The following is a 19784-nucleotide window of genomic DNA, read 5'->3' on the forward strand; positions in this document are numbered from 1 at the left end:
TAAAAATCACGATCTGATCTACTTGACATCTGTCGCGCGCTCAATACGGTCAAATTACTATAGCTGTAAAAAACGTGTGTACTCTTCGCAACGTTTGGCTGAAGCTGATATAATTATCTCCGCCCACTGCTCAATGACATGCGAATATCTGCTGCTACCAAACGATCATTTTGTTCATAAAACCAACCCTCTTATGACAGGATGTTTTGCTTTGCCACATGTCGGCGAGGACAAAATGCTGACAGCAGGATATCAAAACAGCAACACTGTGATGAATAGATTATAGCCTAATTGTGATTTTAGCAGGAGCGACTGTCCAACTAATCAAAAAAATGGGATTTCTTCACCAGCTACACCTTCTCCTGTGGAAGAACGTGACTTTAAAGCGAAGGGGGCCGGTAAGAATGTCTTTGTTTAGATAGGTCTCGGACTAAAATTGCCGTGTTATTTAGATTTAGGCCTTGAGTTGTTTTTTGTTTTGTACGCGTCTCGCGGAAATTAGAGATGGGCTACACGAGAGCAGACAGGCGTCAGTCACGGATTGAGCTATTAAAAATGTGCAGCATATTTACGAAGAAATTATGCTCCGGTGCATTCATTGTTACACATTCATCACTATCAGGCCCTCTCTATCATATTTTTCTATGCACATTTACTCTGGAAGTTGTGGTGACAGTCGATCACCTAGTAACAGGTGTTTAGGAAACTCTTCGACTGTGGTCGTGTGTGAGACCACACATCGCAAGCAAGTTAAGGGTGTGTCTAAACAGCCTGTTAATAGTGTGATTGATTGTTTCCACAACTTGTTTGAGATGAGAAACATTTGATATATGATGTTCACCAGAGTGCCTGTGCTTTGAATCAACGTAGGTTTAGCTTCTCCTAAGGCACACATGCACTATAACAAACATGTCATAGGCCCTATTCAACTTCTGGTATATGACATTCACTGGTGTAAAACCATCAAGAAATGTGATACTTTTGCTTGGGGGTAAGGGACAGTAGGGCTGGGCGATATGTAAAAAATACAAAATACAATACAATTAAACTTGAAAGGCGGGACATGTTTACTTCCATGCAATCCAGCTAAAATAGAGCTCCTGGCAGGATTTTGAGGGATCTCATTAATTCAGAAAAACAGAACAAATATTTTTTTTAATGAAAAATTATCTCGTAATTCTGAGGTAATTAAGTCGTTAATTCAGAAAAACAGAGCAAAAACTTTTTTTTCCATGAAAAATTATCTCGTAATTCTGAGATAATTAAGTCGTTAATTCAGAAAAACAGAGTAGATTTTTTTTCTCAAGTGAATGCAATACGCTTCCGTAAAATTGCACTTTAAATTAAACGAAAAAAGCAATAAAATAACAAAATGATCAAAAAAATCTTATATAACCACCTCTCCAAATCCAAACATTTACAATCTCCAAGGGCTCCAGTTGCCATCATGCAAGGATCTGTCAACGACAACAGGTGAAAAATTACTAATAGCTTAAAAATTAAGAAGTAATGACAATTATACATGTAAATATAATAATAATAAGCATAATAAATGTCCTTGTGTTCCAAAAATAAAACTGACAAATGTATGTTCTTATATCGAATTTGTGTTTGTATTGCGATTTGGTAATACAATTAATGCTGCTTTAAGAAAATAAAATAGAACAAAATTTTAGGTTCATGGTGAATTGTATTACTTTATGATTTAATCACTTTCGTCTTTGTTTCTTCAATACAAAGATATACACTGTTAAAAAAAAAAAAATCCTGGCTGCTGTGGTTGCCAGAATAATTATGTAAAAAATACAGTAAATATAAGTAAACAACTTTACACAACAACCTGTCAATTTTACAGTTTAAAATGGTTGAAATCTGTTAAATGTGCTGTATTTTTTATTTTTTTTATAAATTTCATATTAGCCTTCTGAAACTGTAAAAATCTCCTTTTTACTTTATAAGGTATTGTTAATCACCATAGTAACTACAGAAGGGCACATGATGACATGAAGTTCATCAATAGTGGTTCTTCCTGGAGCAATGCCCAATAAACATGAAGAGACTGTCCTCCGTGTCGCTCACACAAACACTAAACCCCATCAGGGTAACACAAGTGAAATTTAAATAATGCAGTAAAATTTAACTAAACTACATACGTTTAGTTATAAAACAGAACAACCTAAAGTACATAACTGATCATTTTTACAATTTGTAATTTTTTTACTGTAATTAACAATAATTAACTGTTAGTACATGTTCTCTCTTGTTAAACAATGTACATTTTTACCATTAATTATACAGGAAAATCTTACTTTTTACATCTACAACAATTTATTGTAAAATCTACTGTATTGTCTTTTGATATATAAAAATATTACTGTATATTTTAGTTAATATTCATTAATTAATTAACATTTTATTAGTGTAGCATTTTAAAATTACTGAAATTTATTATAGTGTATATTACTGAAACTGCAGTGGTGCATTCACAATGCATGCTAACCACGTGAAAATGAAGCGAACTAAACTCGCAGCGCCTCCTGAGATGATCAGAGATCATTTGCAACATTCTCATAGATTACATTATTCTTAATTATTCTTCATGCCTCTGAACAATCAGCGAATCAGACATGAGCATTGTCTCCCCAATTTGGCATGCCCAATTCCCAATGCGCTCAACGTTCTCATGGTGGTGGCGGTGTAGTGACTTGCCTCAATTCGGATGGTGGAGGATGAATCTCAGTTGCCTCTGCGTCTGAGACAGGCAATACTCGCATCTTATCTTATCATGTGGCTTGTTGAGCGCGTTAGCGCGGACACGTTGCATATGTGGAGGCTTCACGCTATTCTCTGCGGCATCCACGCACAACTCGCCATGTGCTCCACCGAGAGAGAGAACCACATTATAGCGACCACAAGGTTGTTAACCAAACGTGACTCTACCCACCCTAGCAACCGGGCCAATTGGTTGCATAGGAAGCCTGACTGGAGTCACTCAGCATGCCCTGGATTCGAACTTGTGACTCCAGGTGTGGTAGTCAGCGTCTTAACTTGCTGATCTACCCAGGCCACCCTCAGTTGACTGTTCTTAAAAATATAATAAAGTGTGTTTCTTCAAGAACGTGTCTTTGTGACTAACAGCATTTTAGTGTCGCTTAGATTCGTCTTACAGGTTTCCCACCTTTTGCGGGTAGATGAGCAAAATTACCCTGGCATGAAATATATTTGGACAAGGAGCTTACGAACTGAATTCAGCTTTGTCACATTTTGCGGGTGCTAGTTTCACGCCCTGGTCATTGTTTAATATATTTGGCGACTTCCCAGATCCATGGTTTTGCCATTTCCCGATATTGTCAATTGAGTGTCGCAATCTGCATCAGGATCTTTGCAAGACATCGTCGATATCCGATAACATTTTCCTATCATCCAGCCCTACTGTAGTGTTCACCATTTGGTTCTGAGTGTGAATAGAAGGGAGAAGAAAGCAAAACCTTAGGGTAGCAGGACCTTATGATAAGGTGAAATTCATTTCAATAGTTCACACTAGAAGTCTCAGGGCTAGGAATGAGGATTCACATTTTGCTATTTATTTGGTGTAAACAAATTCTAAGATCTTGGCAAGGAAAGATTGGCATAATATACACTGCCTAGCCAATAAGAAGTTGCATAATCTTAAAATTAATTCGACCGTCTTTAAATTTGATTACAGTGTGCATTCTTCACATGCAACGTCACAACATTTAATTCATCCAGAGTTGCATTAATTTTTGTCCAAGATCTTGTATTGATGACGGGAGAGCCGAACCACTCCATAAAGTCTTCTCAAGCACATCCCAAAGACTTTCAATGGGGTTAAGGTCAGGACTATTTGGTGGCCAATTCATGTGTGAAAATAATTCCTCATGCTCCCTGAACAACTCTTTCACGATTTGAGCCCAATGAATCTTGGTATTGTTATCTTGGAATATGCCCATGCCGTCAGGGAATAAAAACTAAATTTATGGGATAACCTGGTAATTCAAGTAGTCAGCTGACATCATTTTATTGCCAGATAACATTGCTGAGCCTAGACCTGACTATTGAAGCAACCCCAGATCATAACACTGCCTCCAGAGGCTTGTACAGTGGGCACTATGCACATGTTCATCGCTTCATGCACTTCCCCTCTTACACTGATGTGCCCATCGCTTTGGAATAGGGTAAATCTGGAGTCATCAGACCACATGACCTTTTTCCATTGCTCCATTCTATAATATACATTCAGTGCAATCCATACAATCATGCATGTACAGTTCAGGAGCTTCAGTTAATATTCACACCAACCAGCAGAATGAGGAAAAATGTGATCTCTGTGATTTCGACTGTTGAATGATTGTTCGTGCCAGTCGGGCTGGTTGGTATTTCTGTAACTGCTGATCTTCTGGGATTTTAGAGTTTACTCCGAGTGGTGCCAAAAACAAAAAACATCCAGTGAGCAGCAGTTCTGGAGACGGAAATGTCTTGTTGATGAGAGAGGAAGTCGTGGGAATTGTCTAGTCAGCAAATGCGAGCAGTTCAGTGTGCTCTGTCCAGTGCTAAAAGAATGAGCTACAGTGAGTTTAGCTTTCCCCTGACTGCCATTCTTTATTGGTTAGCTACACACTGCTAGTACACACTGAATGCTGTCAGCTCTTTGTGGTTTGATGGTAGTGGAGTACAGGTATCGTCAGATATTTGTCAAAAACAGTGTGTCGTTGAGAGGTGTATGGTAGGGAGGATATGTTTTTATGATTTAAGTCTGAAGTAATTAATTGCTGTACCATCTATTTGGATTACACAAGCCAGAACATTAGATGGGGATGCAATTGGTGGGTAACCGCTTTATGTAGGGCAATTACCTTAATGTACCACTCATGGTATGTTTATTTGACAGTAAGGATGTTATTTATCGTAATGTTCTAAGCACTGGCATTAAATGGCTGAATAACAGCTTCCTCTGACAGAATCCCACAGACATTTTTTCTAATCCAATCACAATATTTGATTAACCATGAATTTGATGAAGCCATCATGTTTTAGAAATAAGTCTTTGTTTAAATGCAAGAATTATCTATCTTTTTTTTTTTTTTACATTTCTTACTGGAAATCAGCATGTTTCAGATTACCCTAGGATTGGCCACATTATGCTGACTCACTGACAAGCACCATCTTCCTTTAGACATTTTTGTTGTTTACCTTCACTTGTGGCACAACCAGAAGCATACTCTGTCACCTGCATTGAAACCAGGAACTAATTGTGTTCGCATTCAAAAGGTTGCATTTTTACCTCTAACATTAGGTTTGGGGTTTGGTTCCATAATTTTGTTTAATTTGAAAATTGCTCGTTTACCCATACAAAGTGGTAGCAGCCTGATAAATAGGACCTAAACCATGCTAATTCAAGTCCACTAATGCATGCCAACATAATTCTCCAGCCTTTTCAAGAGAATGTTGTGATCTATCATGTCAAAGGCAGAACTAAGATCTAAAAGCATTTGAAGAGAAGCACAGCCATGATCAGATGATAAGAGCAAGTAATTTGTAACTAAGTCCAGTCTCTGTACTGTGATGGGGCTTAAATCCTGACTTTTAAATCCAATTTTATTTAGGATTATTTCAATATATACCATTTCTCTGTAGAAATGAACATAGTTGGGAGGACACTAACTTTTCTAGTATTTTCAACATAAATGGTAGATTTGAAATCAGTCTGTAATTAGCCAATTCTCCAGGATCAAGCTGTGGCTTCTTAATAAGCAGTTTAATGACTGCCATTTTAAAGTTTCTTGGGACATGTCCCAAGGATAGCGAGGCCTTAATATTAAGAAGAGTTTGAGATAACTGAATACCTCTTAAGATCTTAGTTGGTGTTGGAGCTAAGATGCATTTTGTGACTTTTTTTATAAGTTTTGTTAACTCTTCAGAACCTTCCATACATAACCAGCAAGGGATTGAAGTTGCTCATGAAGAAAATTATGAGACACCATTTTCTGAGGTGCTATGACAGACGATTGCATAGTTCCAATTTTATTTAGGATTATTTCAATTTTATCAGTATAGAATACTTTTAGTGCCTGTCTGAAGCTGCAGAAACTATCCTTCCATGCACCACAAAATACCTTTTTATAAATGTTTCCACTTGCGTTCCATTTTCCAAGCTGCTTTATTGAGAGCATGAGTGTGATCATTGTACCATGGTGTGGGGCTTTTTTCTTGATTTAAAAAAAAAATAAATAAATAAATTATTGAAGGGCGGCAACACTATCAAGAGTGCTAGAGAAGACCGTATTTATATTTTCTGTTTTAACATCAAGTTCTTCTTGTCTTTTTGTCTTAGTGAAGATATCTTTAGTGGTTGAAAGAATAGTTCTACCTGAACGATAGCATGGTGTAGATTGTGTGACAATAGCTTATTGCAACAAGAGACGAGGTAATGATCTGAGATGTCATCGCTCTGCAGTAGAATTTCTATAGTATCAACATCAACTCCATATGACAGAATTAAATCTAGTGTATGATTATGGCAATTAATTGGTCCTGTCAAATTTTGTCTGACTCCAAGAGAGTTGAGAATATCAATAAATGCTAATCCCAATGTGTAATTTTCATTATCTATGTGAATGTTGAATTCACCAACAATTAAATCTTCATTAACTACTAGATCTGATCGAAAATTTGCAAATTCACCAAGGAAACCAGAGTATGGCCCGGGTGATCTATATACTGTAGCAAGGGCAAAAGTTGACAGATTTTTTATTTAAATCTGACAGTTAATCATTATTAGTTCAAAAGACTTAAACTTATGGGTCTTTTCCACTGCACGGTACGACTCAACTCTGCTCGCTTTTTGGGGGTTTTCACTGTGGATAGTACCTGGTACTTTTTTTAGTACCACCTTGGTCACGGTTCCAAGCTGGCCGAGCGATACTAAATGTAACGTCAAAACCCTGCAGATCACTGATTGGTCAGAGAGAATAGTCACTACCAGCATCACTGGATTTGCAACACGGGACATCAACCTGCTAGTTTTAAAGTTATCTACAGCAATAGTAGTATCATTTGTTCACGCGACTTTCAAATTGTAAAAAGAAATGGCTATGTGCAAAACCATGCCATGGTCAATAAACGAGGTGCAGACGTTCCTCTCGTTAGTGATGAATGAAACGATGCAAAACGAAAAGTTATTTCAGGCTGTGTCTCAGCTACCACCGGACCTACCAACAGTGTAGGGAAAAGTTAAACATAAAACTTAAGAGACTACAAAACCAACAAGGAAAAGTGGAAGTGGTTTGACCAAATGGATGGTATCTAGACCGGCGAGCAATGGGAGGGAGAGTGCCCTGGACTCACGGCTGGAGTCCATGATGGAGGATGGTACATTAATTCTATACTCCACTTGAAAGCTTCACTTTATTTAGTTGACCAGCTTCTGGAAAGCTTGCTTCTAAAACAACCAGGCCAGATTAACTGTTACACGTGTGTAAAATCACCATGCAATAACTGGTTTATGCAGCACAATGAGCTAATAGCTAACACCTAGCGGTCATGTTATTTTTTTTTTTTATTGTTTTGTGTAGCGTTTAAGATGATTTCACAGCAGTAGAGGTGGCACAACTATGACGATCAGCCTATAATCCCACCCACGTTGAGGTGGCACTAAGCAGCAGTGGGAAAGCAAGGTCAGAAAAGCAATGCGAGTGTAGTCGAGTTGAACCGTAACGTGCAGTGGAAAAGTGCCATTATATCCTGTCCTCTGAGTGACACCAAAAACATCCCTGTAAATTGTAGCAACACCACCTCCTCAACTCTTCAGATGAGGCTCATGTTTATAACAGTAACCTGGAGGAGTAGATGAAAATAAAAATTTGGAGTCACATGCCCCTAATTTTTAAGAGTTTAATTTCCTAAATTTCCACATTAGGAGTTACTTTTAGCCATAAGATTTCTTTGTGAATATGGGCCCAGATCTTTAGAAATGCATTTTATTTTGAACGGTCAGATCGTATTTTAAAGTTAATTTTGAAAGTGCGGACAGTCAGTCCTAAAGTATTTGGGTGTAGTGTGAACAAAGCCATGGCTCCCTTCTTTAACCTTTATTCTAATCCTCTCACACACCAGCCAGGGTGACTGTTTTTCCTTGTTAATAAAGTGCTACATTCACCTCCATCCTCCTAAAACAAAACCCACACAATTCATAGAATCTTTATTGTGGTATGTATTCTGGTGTCTGCTTGGATGTTAGATAAACATTCATCCAAAATTGCTGTTGTAATGCACTGGCTGCTGTTACCTTATGCCAAGTGCAACATGGGCTGACCTACTTCCTGCAAGCTTCAATCCCTGAACATTTGGCTGAACCAGGGACAGGCATAGCTGTCTGTGTATCTATGGAGACCGAGATGGTGAGAGAGGGAGAAAGATAAATGCATAAAGCAAGAAAGAGTCAAGGATAACTTTACAGCAGTCGGATAACTGGACAGTCATTAAGAAAGAGCAAGTGGAGGGGGGCCTGGATAGCTCAGCAAGCAAAGACGCTGACTACCACACCTGGAGTCACAAGTTCGAATCCAAGGAGTGCTAAGTGACTACAGTCAGGCTTCCTAAGCAACCAATTGGCCCGGTTGCTAGGGTGGGTAGAGTCATGTTGGGTTAACCTCATCGTGGTCCCTATAATGTGGTTCTCGCTCTCAGTGGGGCACATGGTGAGTTGTGCGTGGATGCTGCGGAGAATAGCATGAGCCTCCACATGTGCCATGTCTCTGCGGTAACACGCTCAAGTAGTCACGTGATAAGATTCGTGGTTTGACTCTCTCAGATGCGTAGGCAACTGAGATTCATCCTCTGCCACCCGGATTGAGGCGAGTCACTACGCCACCACAAGGACAGGGAATTGAGAATTGGGCATAACAAATTGAAAAAAAAAAAGAAAGAGCACTTGAGTGTAATGGCAGCTGTCTGAATTATACATGCAGGCTGTATAGTATTGGAATCACAGTGCGTGTATTGAGCTGGTGGTGATCTCACTAAAAGAAATGCAGATACTCTACCATGTCGATTAAAAATGCAGTGATGTTATATTGCACATTTCTTTCTACTAAAAAAAAAAATACTGTTTGCTTAATATGTTGGCTCATATTTTGCATTTTATATTATAATAATATGACCATTTAGCCTATACAGCAAAAATATTAACATCAGTTTTGTAAGACAATGTGTAAGCCATTGACAGAATAGCATCGTATAAAAACCCTGTTACTTTTGCATTAGTTGCATTATCTGACTGTTAGTGGTAAGAGAAATACAACAGTATATGATTTGCCTTCAATAGTTTGGCAGAAATGTAAACTGAGATTGGCACTCTGCAGTGCTCCATTTTTGTAATTAAAATTAAATTGGAAGATCCATGAGAAATATTAAATGTCCAAAAACCATTGATTCAGCAAGCAATAAAGAAAGTTATGCTGCATTACAGAGGCCTTTTTGATAGTGAGACTGCGTCAGTTGAAAATGAATCATTATTCATATACTATGCACAGAATGATTCAGTTAATTTTAAAGGAATTTAATTGAGAACCAATATGAATTTGTGATCAATTGATTGTAATGACATTTTGAAATGTGAAATTATGTGGCAATATGGCAGCAAATAATTAATTATACTTGTAAAAAAATTAAATATGAAGTATTAAACCTTGTGTATAGATGGTAAATGTTGTGTGTGGGAGTGTGACGCAAACCAATACATTGGCACTGACATGTTCTGTAGCATTTAGGCCTACTATAGCAGGATGATTGTGTGACATGAATGTTATTAACATTTGTATGATGGTGGAGCAGTGTGACACCCACTGGTTGAATAAATATACTGTATGATTAAAAAAAATGGTTTGTTAGTGTGGATGTTTTTTGTAACTGTCTATTTATTGGAAGTACGTTTCATCAGTCCTAATAATTCCTTTTTGTTCTCCATTTATTAACAAAAATTATAGACCATGAATCAACCATTTCACAACTTGTATAGTTTAGTTATATCAAACACCTCAAAAACCTATTACACAATACAAGTCACATTATTTAGTCTTTAATGTGTTTTGAGAGAATCATTAAACCATTAATAAAGCACAGAGTAATTTACAACTGAAATAAGTCTAATTATAATATACAAAAATGTGTGTATTTGAGAACATGTTTAAACATTTTAAGATTTTCCCCTCAAATGACAACAGAGCATATCTATCATTTTGTAAATTGACTATGCAATAAAACAAAAATATTATCCTAAAAATAATTTGCGGTCATTGTAATGCCATCAGCCACCTTTACTTCACTTTTACGAAATTCATCAAGCTCCTTGTTGAATGCGAATACCAAAGTAAACTAATTACATCATCCACTCCTTCAGTCGGTCAACAGATCCTGATCCTTGCTCATTCAGTTAAGGGGCTTATTTGTTTAGTAGGTCAAACCAATGAAATGCTCCTTCACAGCCCACACTCGAATGCAGGTGCATAAAAAGCCATGAAAGCAGTCTTGTGCTTTTAAACTAGAGCTCATTGTCTTCGAACAAGAAATAAGTCAGTGAACGAGAAATATGAGTCTGTGTATGGAGGTGAACGTGGCACTTAAAAGATGTGTTGAAAAAGACTGATTTGTTCACGAACGAAACGTCACTACTGCACGCAGTGTAGAAAGTGTGCAGCTGACTGGGGCTGGAAAGCGCTACATTGTATCAAGAATATTAATGATCCATGAGTAATTTCAGCAGGGGAGCTTATAATTCAACAGCGGCAGTACGCTGTTGATGAATGTAGATAGGGGAAACACTGCATTTTTCAGTGAAGATTTTGGAAAAATGTTGATATTTACTCTTTAGCCCTGATATATTTCCTGTCCATGTTGTAATTATTGCTGTGAGCAACTTGCATAAACGCCAAAGTGGGAATGTAGCTCTTTGATATTTGTCACCCACATATTGTGTGTAATTAAAAGAAAGAGTCTACTGAAATAAGATTCAAATTATAAAATGCAACCCTATTCCATATATCAGACATATAATACTTTTTTTGTATAATTTGGGCCTAATATTTAACTGTCTTGTCAAATCCTCTCATGGGCCGGACTTGCTGTATTCGGCCTGCGGGCAGTGAGTTTGACACCCATGATATAGATGATCGCATTCTCAGGAGTGAGCGACACTTTATGGAAAGTAGTTCTTTGGGTTGAAATTGCTGATTATCAGTCTGCTTATGGAGTAAGTGGGGCAAGTTCTCTTGCTGAAAGATTCCTTATGTCCAGTGATTGGTGCCCTGCTAGCCCAGCGTACCTCAGACAGCCTGCTGAATTATTGAGAGCTCTCCATACTCCTGGGAGAAGAACAGTGCTTGAGGAAGATTGGATTAAATAAACATGAGATGGAAGGGAAGAGGAACGAGGGAGAGAGCGTCTATAGTGCAAAGTACTATAATGGTTAACCATTCAGAAGGAACAGGGCTTAGATTTTAGAAAGAAGAGGGTTGGTAGAGAGAAACGTCTTTTAATAATTACAAGGCTGAAAAGTGAGCCAATGACATGAGTGCAGAATCGAGAAAGGAGAGTAGCTCTCACTGTGACGAGGGCACGTAGGGCAGTGTGTTAAATGAGGAAAGAATTGAGTGAGACAATAGAGGCGTTAGAAAGTGTGTTAGGCAGATAATGAAAGAGATACATGAAAGGAACAAGGGAAAAGACAGAAATGAACTGAGACAGAAAGGAGGGATTGTGGAGTAAAGAACTCTAGAGCCAAAGAGTTATCCCTTTATTCGGCCCCAACATCAGCTATAAACCCTTGATCCGTTAAGCCCTAAGGTGTGTTTCCACCTTAATTAAATGGCAGTGTGTGTCCAGAGTCATTGATGGTCCCTCTAAAATAATAATTATTGCAGCAACTCTCAACTTGTGAAGTTCACCGGGGAGCCATAAATTGGGGCAGAGGAGATATAGAGAGAACCAGGTTAATTTTGACATTTAGTTGACTCTTCTATCACTTTCTCAGTTTGGCACATCAAGGAACTTGGCCTATTGACTGAAATACAAATGTTGAGTTTATATAGGCCTAAAGGCGTGATTACATATTCCTTTGCACAATGAAATTCTGCCAGCAAAATGCAGTGATCTAAATGAGGAAACTTTGCAATCGTGTATTTTGTGCAATGTACAAAATTCGAAGAATTTCCCCTCATGGAGGTGAATTTGCTGCGTTGACCAATGGGAAGTTGCTTGGTTTGGCAATGACTTCTGTGTGGCTGGTGCTTCATAGACTGCTACAGTGAATATTCACAATGAACAAGTATATAATTTTAGCGGTGAGTTTCTGTTTAACTTGGGTCTCACAGAGTGTTAAGTGCAGCATTAAAAAGAGGCTGCTTGACAAGTATTTTTTTGCCCATGCCATCTTTGCCTGCAGAATTTTTGGGTGACCATTTCTGTAGTGTGAAGGCGATCACTGAATATGAGCGTTTGAATTTTTAGCTCATATGAATAGAATTGTTGATGCATAATACATAAAATATTTGTTTTGTTTTAGAAATAAAGGTTTAATTACACTGTAAGCATGAACTATTTTATTTTTTTTAAGAAAGTCTGAGTGGTGCATGCGGAGAACAAAATTTGCCACTGCAGTTTCTGGGTGATTGTAAGCACATGCTTTACAGTTATTATGGTGTTTTGTGTAGTTGCTTGTTAAATGCTGGCTTGCTCGAGTCAAAAGAGTCCACCCCAAGTGTCTATAATGTTCTGGTTTCTAGATATGACTCGGGTCCCACATTTAAATGTTTTTTTTTTTTTTTCACCTGCCGAATGTGTAAATGCTGTATAGTAATAGCAGACCTCTCTTCAACAAGCTGCACAATTTGATGTATCGTTCAGGTTTGTAGTAGCACAAGTGATGAGGGATGAGTGATGCAACAAGGTTAGAAATTTGACATATAAAAAGTAATAAACATTATTGATTACTGATATTTGCATGTCACCTCAACCTTCACACTGTGACATTTCCTCATTCTTCTTGTGTAATGGTTGCACAATAAGGAAGTGGAATTGCTTTTTCAAGGTCACCTTCTAGGGTTTGCAAACTGAAATAATGGAACTTATCTTAAACACGTATAACAAAATGTACCATTCATTGGATGGTGTATCCTTGATTATATAGCCTACTTTATATGAATGCTGGATAAGCACCACATGTCTTAAATATACAAGGTGTATGTATATCCTGTTTGTCTTCTCACTGGCCCAATTTCCAGCTGGTATTAAGATGCATCTGGTGATCCGATCACATGTGGTCAGATGAGACTCATCGCTGTTTACATCTTGTCACTTAAATGCATCTCCTGTGACCAATTGTGTTCGGATTTGGAGAGGAGGGTCTCTGTTTCATGATGACACAACATGTAAAGCAGAATTATCCATTATTTACATAATTATTGTATTAAAGGAACTTCAGATGTTCGTACTTGTATTGATACCAAATACACTAAAGAAGATTTGTGAAGCTCTTGTGATTTGTGTATGTATCAGCTTTTTTAAAATGTTCAGATTGGATGATTATATCCTTTTAAAGCAGCTTGTAAACGGCAAAGTTTAAACTTGTTTTAGCGCAGCGGTTTTTTGACAGGTGAGACATATGTCTTCCTTAGGGTCCTTAGCTTTCTAGGATCATGAGAATCAAATTCAGTCAAGTGTGTCCAAACTTCTGACTGGTGGAGTATAAAATCAACAAAACAGTTCCTTAACCTTAACATATTTACCTAAGAGTTTAGGGACTGAGCAAACATTCTTTATGAATTAATTTGTATTTTTTATAAAAATTTTTATTTTATTTGCATTTATATCAAAGAGAATACTCCATTCACATTATTCCTTTTGATGTTCCCCTTGATGTTTATCTACCATGGGGAATGTGAACTCTGTGAATCTCTAGAACAGAACTCTCCCAGTTTCTCTTTTCCAGATTCAACTTATCTTTCAACCCTCCTCGCTTTTTATCCTGCTCTTGAATTCAGTCTTTCTCATCATCTTCCTCCTCAAGAGAAATTATAGAGTGTGTTCTTATTAAAATTAAGTTTTTGAAATGAAGATTGCTCTCTGCCTGACCTAATTTTGTCCTTATGTATAAAGTATTTCATAAAATATTTACCACGTTAATAAACAAGAAATATTAATCTATTATAAATGTTCTTGTTCACCGTAATTTGTCATGCAAGGATTTGTGATGTAATAAGGTTATTACATTAATAGAGCGTAACACTGGGATTTTTACTTCCGAAACCAGATTCATTTATTCCCATTGACGAATTGATTTTCAACAATAACTTGTAAACCTTTAAAGAAAGGGGGTATGGATAGCTCAGCGAGGATTGACGCTGACTACCACCTCTGGAGTCGCGACTATGAATCCAGGGTGTGCTGAGTGACTCTAGCCAGGTCTCCTAAGCAACCAAATTGGACTGGTTGCTAGGGAGGGTAAAGTCACATGGGGTAATGTGGACCTCGCGATTTGGGATTAGTGGTTCTCGCTCTCAATGGGGCACATGGTAAGTTGTGCATGGATCACGGAATGTAGCATGAACCATTGACTGTTTCAGAAGCGGAGGCAACTGGGTCTCGTCCTCCGCCACCCAGATTGAGGGGAGTAACCTCGCCACCATGAGGACCTACTAAGTAGTGGGAATTGGGCATTCCAAATTGGGGAGAAAAGGGGATGAAAAGAAAATGTAAAGAAACATACCATGAGCTGCGAGATTATTAATCAATGGTATATTCTTCCGTTGAAGCCATCCGTCTGTGTTATTTCAACTTCATTGTTTAAAAATTATGTTTAATGGCTTAATTCATGGTAAACCACTTCACTGCCCATGGTACAGCCACTGGTACATCCAACGAAAGCCACAAAATCTTTCGGACCATCGCCCACTCCCATCACTGTGAATGATGTAACCGAGTCAGTCTCCCTTCACCCATAAACTTCTTATATATTTGTATACACTGGTTGGCAAACGACTGGAATAATGGACAGATTTGGCTGTTTCCAAAGGAAATTGGTACTTTAATTCATCAAACTGTTCACAAAGTGTAGTCAGGACATTACTCATGTAAAAAACAGCACCATCACTATTTGGAAAAAGTAATTTTTGATCAAATATAGACAGGCCCATTTCCAGCAGCACTCCAACACTCATCCTTGAGTAATCATGCTAAATTGCTTATTTGGTACTAGAAAATCACTTGCCATTATATCAAACACAGTTGAAAGCTGTTTGATCTGTTAAATGAAGCTTAACATTAGCTTTGTGTTTTTGAGTTGCCACAATAGACTGGCATGTCTTAAGGTCAATATTAGGTCAAAAATGGCAAAAAAGAAAGCGCTTTCTCTAGACACTTGTCAGTAAATTTTTTTGAGGAATGAAAGCTATACGTTGCTTGAAATTGCCAAAACAAACTGAAGATTTCATACAAAGGTGTAAACTACATTCTTCAAAGACAAAGGACAACTGTCTCTAACAAGGACAGAAAGAGATGTGGAAAGCCAGATGTACAACTAAACAAGAGGATAAGTACATCAGAGTCTCTAGTTTGAGAAATAGATGCCTCACATGTTCTCCGCTCACAGCTTCATTGAATTCTACCCGCTCAACACCAGTGTCACGTACAACAGTAAAGAGAAGACTCTGGGGTGCAGGCCTTATGGGAAGAATTGCAAAAAAAAGCCACTTTTGAAACAGAAAAAGAAAATGTTAGAGTGGGCAAAGAAACAGATAATTGGAAAAGAGTGCTATGGATCTTAACCCCATTGAGTTTTTGTGGGATCAGCTAGATTGTAAGGTGAGTGAGAATTGTCCGACAAGACAGCCACATCTATGGCAAGTGCTACAGGAAGTGTGGGGTGAAATGTCACCTGTGTATCTGGACAAACTGACAACTAGAATGCCATGAATCTGCAAAGCTGTCATTGCTTCACGTTGAAGTAGTTTAAGAAGTTCTGCACATTTTTTCTGCCGCACAAGTTGCAATAGTCATTTTTTCATGTTATAAATGTCCTGACTATACATTGTGATCAGTTGAATGCCACTTTGGTGAATAAAAGTACCAATGTCTTTCCATAAGAGCAAAATCTCTACATTATTCCAAACTTTTGGACGTCAGTGTACATATTGGAATATTTTGCACTAAACTTAAAATATATCATTTATATTCTTATAATAAACAATCTAAAAATAATAGTTTTATATATTCTCATTGTTTTTTTAATTCAATGAAATCATTCACAGTGCTTCATGGGATTGTAGTTTGTGCCCTGTTGAAAGACAGTAAGTACACAGCCTTGTACATTTTGTCTATTCCGATTTTCAAATACTGTTTTGCCTCAAACTAAGTTTGTGATGTGATTCACCTTTGAGCTGGTTGATTTGGTTCATCTCCCACAACTCTTTTATGAAGGATTTTATAAAAAGTCTATGGAAGAAATTAATGGGGAACCTTAAAAAGTGGGCGGGCACATGTTGCACTCTAAAGAAAGACTTTATTTTACTTCACATACTTGAAGAATCAAAATTGATGTCTCATGCATAGAGCTTCTCACCTCTTTTAGTTATTTTTACAAGTGGGCAGGGTTGGATAATGTAAATACAGTTATTGATTACTGTTTGTTCACATTTATTTAGGGTGTGTTCTATTAGTGGTTCAAATATTTTATGGATAAATTACACATTTTATTAAGACATAAAGTAATGTAAGCATAATATATCATAATTGGAGAAGAAAGCAACCACAATTAAGTAACTTCTGTCAGATGGACGCAAACAGTAAATAATGATGACACCGGAAGCTGAACTCTGAAGCATGCATCCATTTATCTACATATTCCATAGGGTTTCAGGGAGTAAACTTGGTAGCATGAACTTTAAGTTAACTAAGAATTCACTCACAAGAAGGCACATGTAATCTAATATATAATTGACAATGCATCAATGCATTTTTACACCCCTAGAAATCAGCCATAGTGGGGAGCGTTTTCTTTGGCCAGTTTGCAAACTATCCCACATATTATTGCTAGTTCTTGTTGAGTTTAGGAATCACAATATCTATGACCCCTTTTAAAATGTGTGATCTGACAAGAGCTTTCAAGGAAGGACTGTTAATATTCTTCACTTTGCTTTTGACCTTTAGCTGCTGCTTCATGGAAATACGATTATTGGCAATTGCTCTTATGCCCCAAATAATATTCTCATTGTGAATGAATTCTGGGAGGAGAGATGTATGATTGCACTCAATATTACAGTTCGGCTTATGGTTAATGGAGCATAGAGCCGTTAGCATAAAAAGGCCTCTGCTTCATTGAGTAGAATAAAGGGAGTTTGAGGAGAATCTCCTCTGTCCTTCAAGAGAATATAATTCTGACTGAGATGGTCTTCAGTTCTGCTTGTTAGCGGGATTATCTGTGTCAATCAGTGGCAGTGAAGAGAGAAAGAGAGGGATGTGATTGGAGACAGTGAGTGCCATGTGGGAGAGACTGGGCAGATTTTTGTTCCTGTATGTTTCTGCATGTCTTAAACAGAAATGAAAACTTGACTTTATTGGAGAAAAGAGAGGAACTCAGAATCATACAGATAAAGGGTAACCGAAAAGAATGAGGACATGAAAGATGGAGAGCTCCTAATACACTGCTGAAAAAAACCCTCTATATATATGCTGGTTTGCTGGTCTTGGCTGGTCTCTCCGCCTTTTTAGCTGGTTGGTTTCAGAGAGGTTTTTGGGCACTTCTCAAATTAATTGGTTATTCTTTTTTTCCATTAAAGTCAACCGTTAGAAGAAACAGAAATGCAAAAATGACTGGGTCTTTCCAACACTTTTACAGCAAGAGTGAGAACATTCTGGGAGATTGTGCTTGATTATTGCCTAAGATTAATGCACAATAGACTGTAACATAATAGCAGAAATGTAACTTGATTATGCTATAACGCTACATGTTGAAAAAAAAATGTGTTTGTTCGTGAAGAAACTACACTATTTTAAAGCTGAACTATTGTCATGCAACTGAAAAATTGTTAAGTTATAAATATAAATATAGCTACTTATAGTGGGTAACTCCAATACATTTGTAGGTGTTTACAGTGGGGTGATTACTTGTGAAACACAACAGTGTTATTCAGGGCTACAGAAATTAGCCATGATTATTTGTTATGTAGAGCCAAAAGGCCTGTTTTTCTGAGGTTTTAAAACAAGAGGGTCATTGTTTCGCTGGTTAGATTTTGCAGTTAGCTCCTGCTGGTAGATGCCATAGCAAGAACATTATGAGGGCATAAAACATGTTTCTTCATTGACATTTGCTCAAACTCTGCCATGCATTTTATCCATCCATCCATCTTCAACCGCTTATCCGAAGTCGGGTCGCGGGGGCAGCTGCTCCAGCAGGGGGCCCCAAACTTCCCTATCCCGAGCCACATTAACCAGCTCTGACTGGGCGACCCGAGGCGTTCCCAGGCCAGTGTGGAGATGTAATCTCTCCACCTAGTCCTGGGTCTTCCCGAGGCCTCCTCCCAGCTGGACGTGCCTGAAACACCTCCCTAGGGAGGCGGCCAGGGGCAGCCTTACCAGATGCCCAAACCACCTCAACTGACTCCTTTCAACGCAAAGGAGCAGCGGCTCTACTCCGAGCTCCTCACGGATGACTGAGCTCCTCACCCTATCTCTAAGGGAGAAGCCCGCCACCCTTCTGAGGAAGCCCATTTCGGCCGCTTGTACTCGCTGACCTAGTTCTTTCGGTCATGACCCAACCTTCATGACCATAGGTGAGGGTAGGAACGAAAATTGACCGGTAGATCGAGAGCTTTGCCTTTCGGCTCAGCTCTCTTTTCGTGACAACGGTGCGATAGAGCGAGTGCAATACCGCCCCTGCTGCCCCGATTCTCCGGCCAACCTCCCGCTCCATTGTCCCTCACTCGTGAACAAGACCCGAGGTACTTGAACTCCTTCACTTGGGGCAAAACCTCATTCCCTACCTGGAGTACGCACTCCATCGGTTTCCTGCTGAGAACCATGGCCTCAGATTTAGAGGTGCTAATCCTCATCCCAGCTGCTTCACACTCGACTGCCAAGCTGATCCAGTGAGAGCTGAAGGTCACGGACCGATGATGACATGAAGACAACATCATCTGCAAAAAGCAGCGATGAGATCCCCAGCCCACCGAACCGCACACCTTCCCCACCCGACTATGCCTCGATATCCTGTCCATGAATATCACAAACAGGATTGGTGACAAAGCGCAGCCTTGGCGGAGACCAACCCCACATGGAATGAACTCGACTTTGTGCCGAGGACCCGGACACAGCCCTCGCTTTGGACGTACAGGGATTGGATCGCCCTAAGAAGGGACCCCCCACCCCGTACTCCAGCAGCACCTCCCACAGTCTCTCCCGGGGGACCCGGTCATACGCCTTCTCCAGATCCACAAAACACATGTAGACCGGATGGGCATACTCCCAGGCCCCCTCCAGGATCCTTGCGAGAGTAAAGATCTGGTCCGTCGTTCCACGACCAGGACGAAAACCGCATTGTTCCTCTTCAATCTGAGGTTCGACAATCGGCCGAACCCTCCTCTCCAGCACCTTGGAGTAAACTTTACCAGGGAGGCTGAGAAGTGTAGCGAATCAGCTCTATATTCTTCCACCATTAGGTAGCGAATCAGCTCTATGAAATATTAATAATCAATCATAACTTGTTATAATCAATTATG

General features: G+C 38.8%; 1 protein-coding gene across 1 annotated transcript in view; it reads left to right on the plus strand.

The window, feature by feature from the left end:
• The first annotated feature begins 226 nt into the window (after positions 1 to 226).
• Positions 227 to 19784, plus strand: part of abca2 (ATP-binding cassette, sub-family A (ABC1), member 2) — an 85275-nt gene continuing 65717 nt past the window's right edge. Inside the window, exon 1 of the mRNA XM_052096870.1 lies at positions 227 to 398. Within this exon, the coding sequence (XP_051952830.1) occupies positions 333 to 398 (66 nt within the window). The 5' untranslated portion in view covers positions 227 to 332. The remainder of the gene's footprint in view (positions 399 to 19784) is intronic.

This window comes from Xyrauchen texanus, chromosome 3 (assembly GCF_025860055.1).
Source record: "Xyrauchen texanus isolate HMW12.3.18 chromosome 3, RBS_HiC_50CHRs, whole genome shotgun sequence".
Taxonomy (NCBI): Eukaryota; Metazoa; Chordata; class Actinopteri; order Cypriniformes; family Catostomidae; genus Xyrauchen; species Xyrauchen texanus.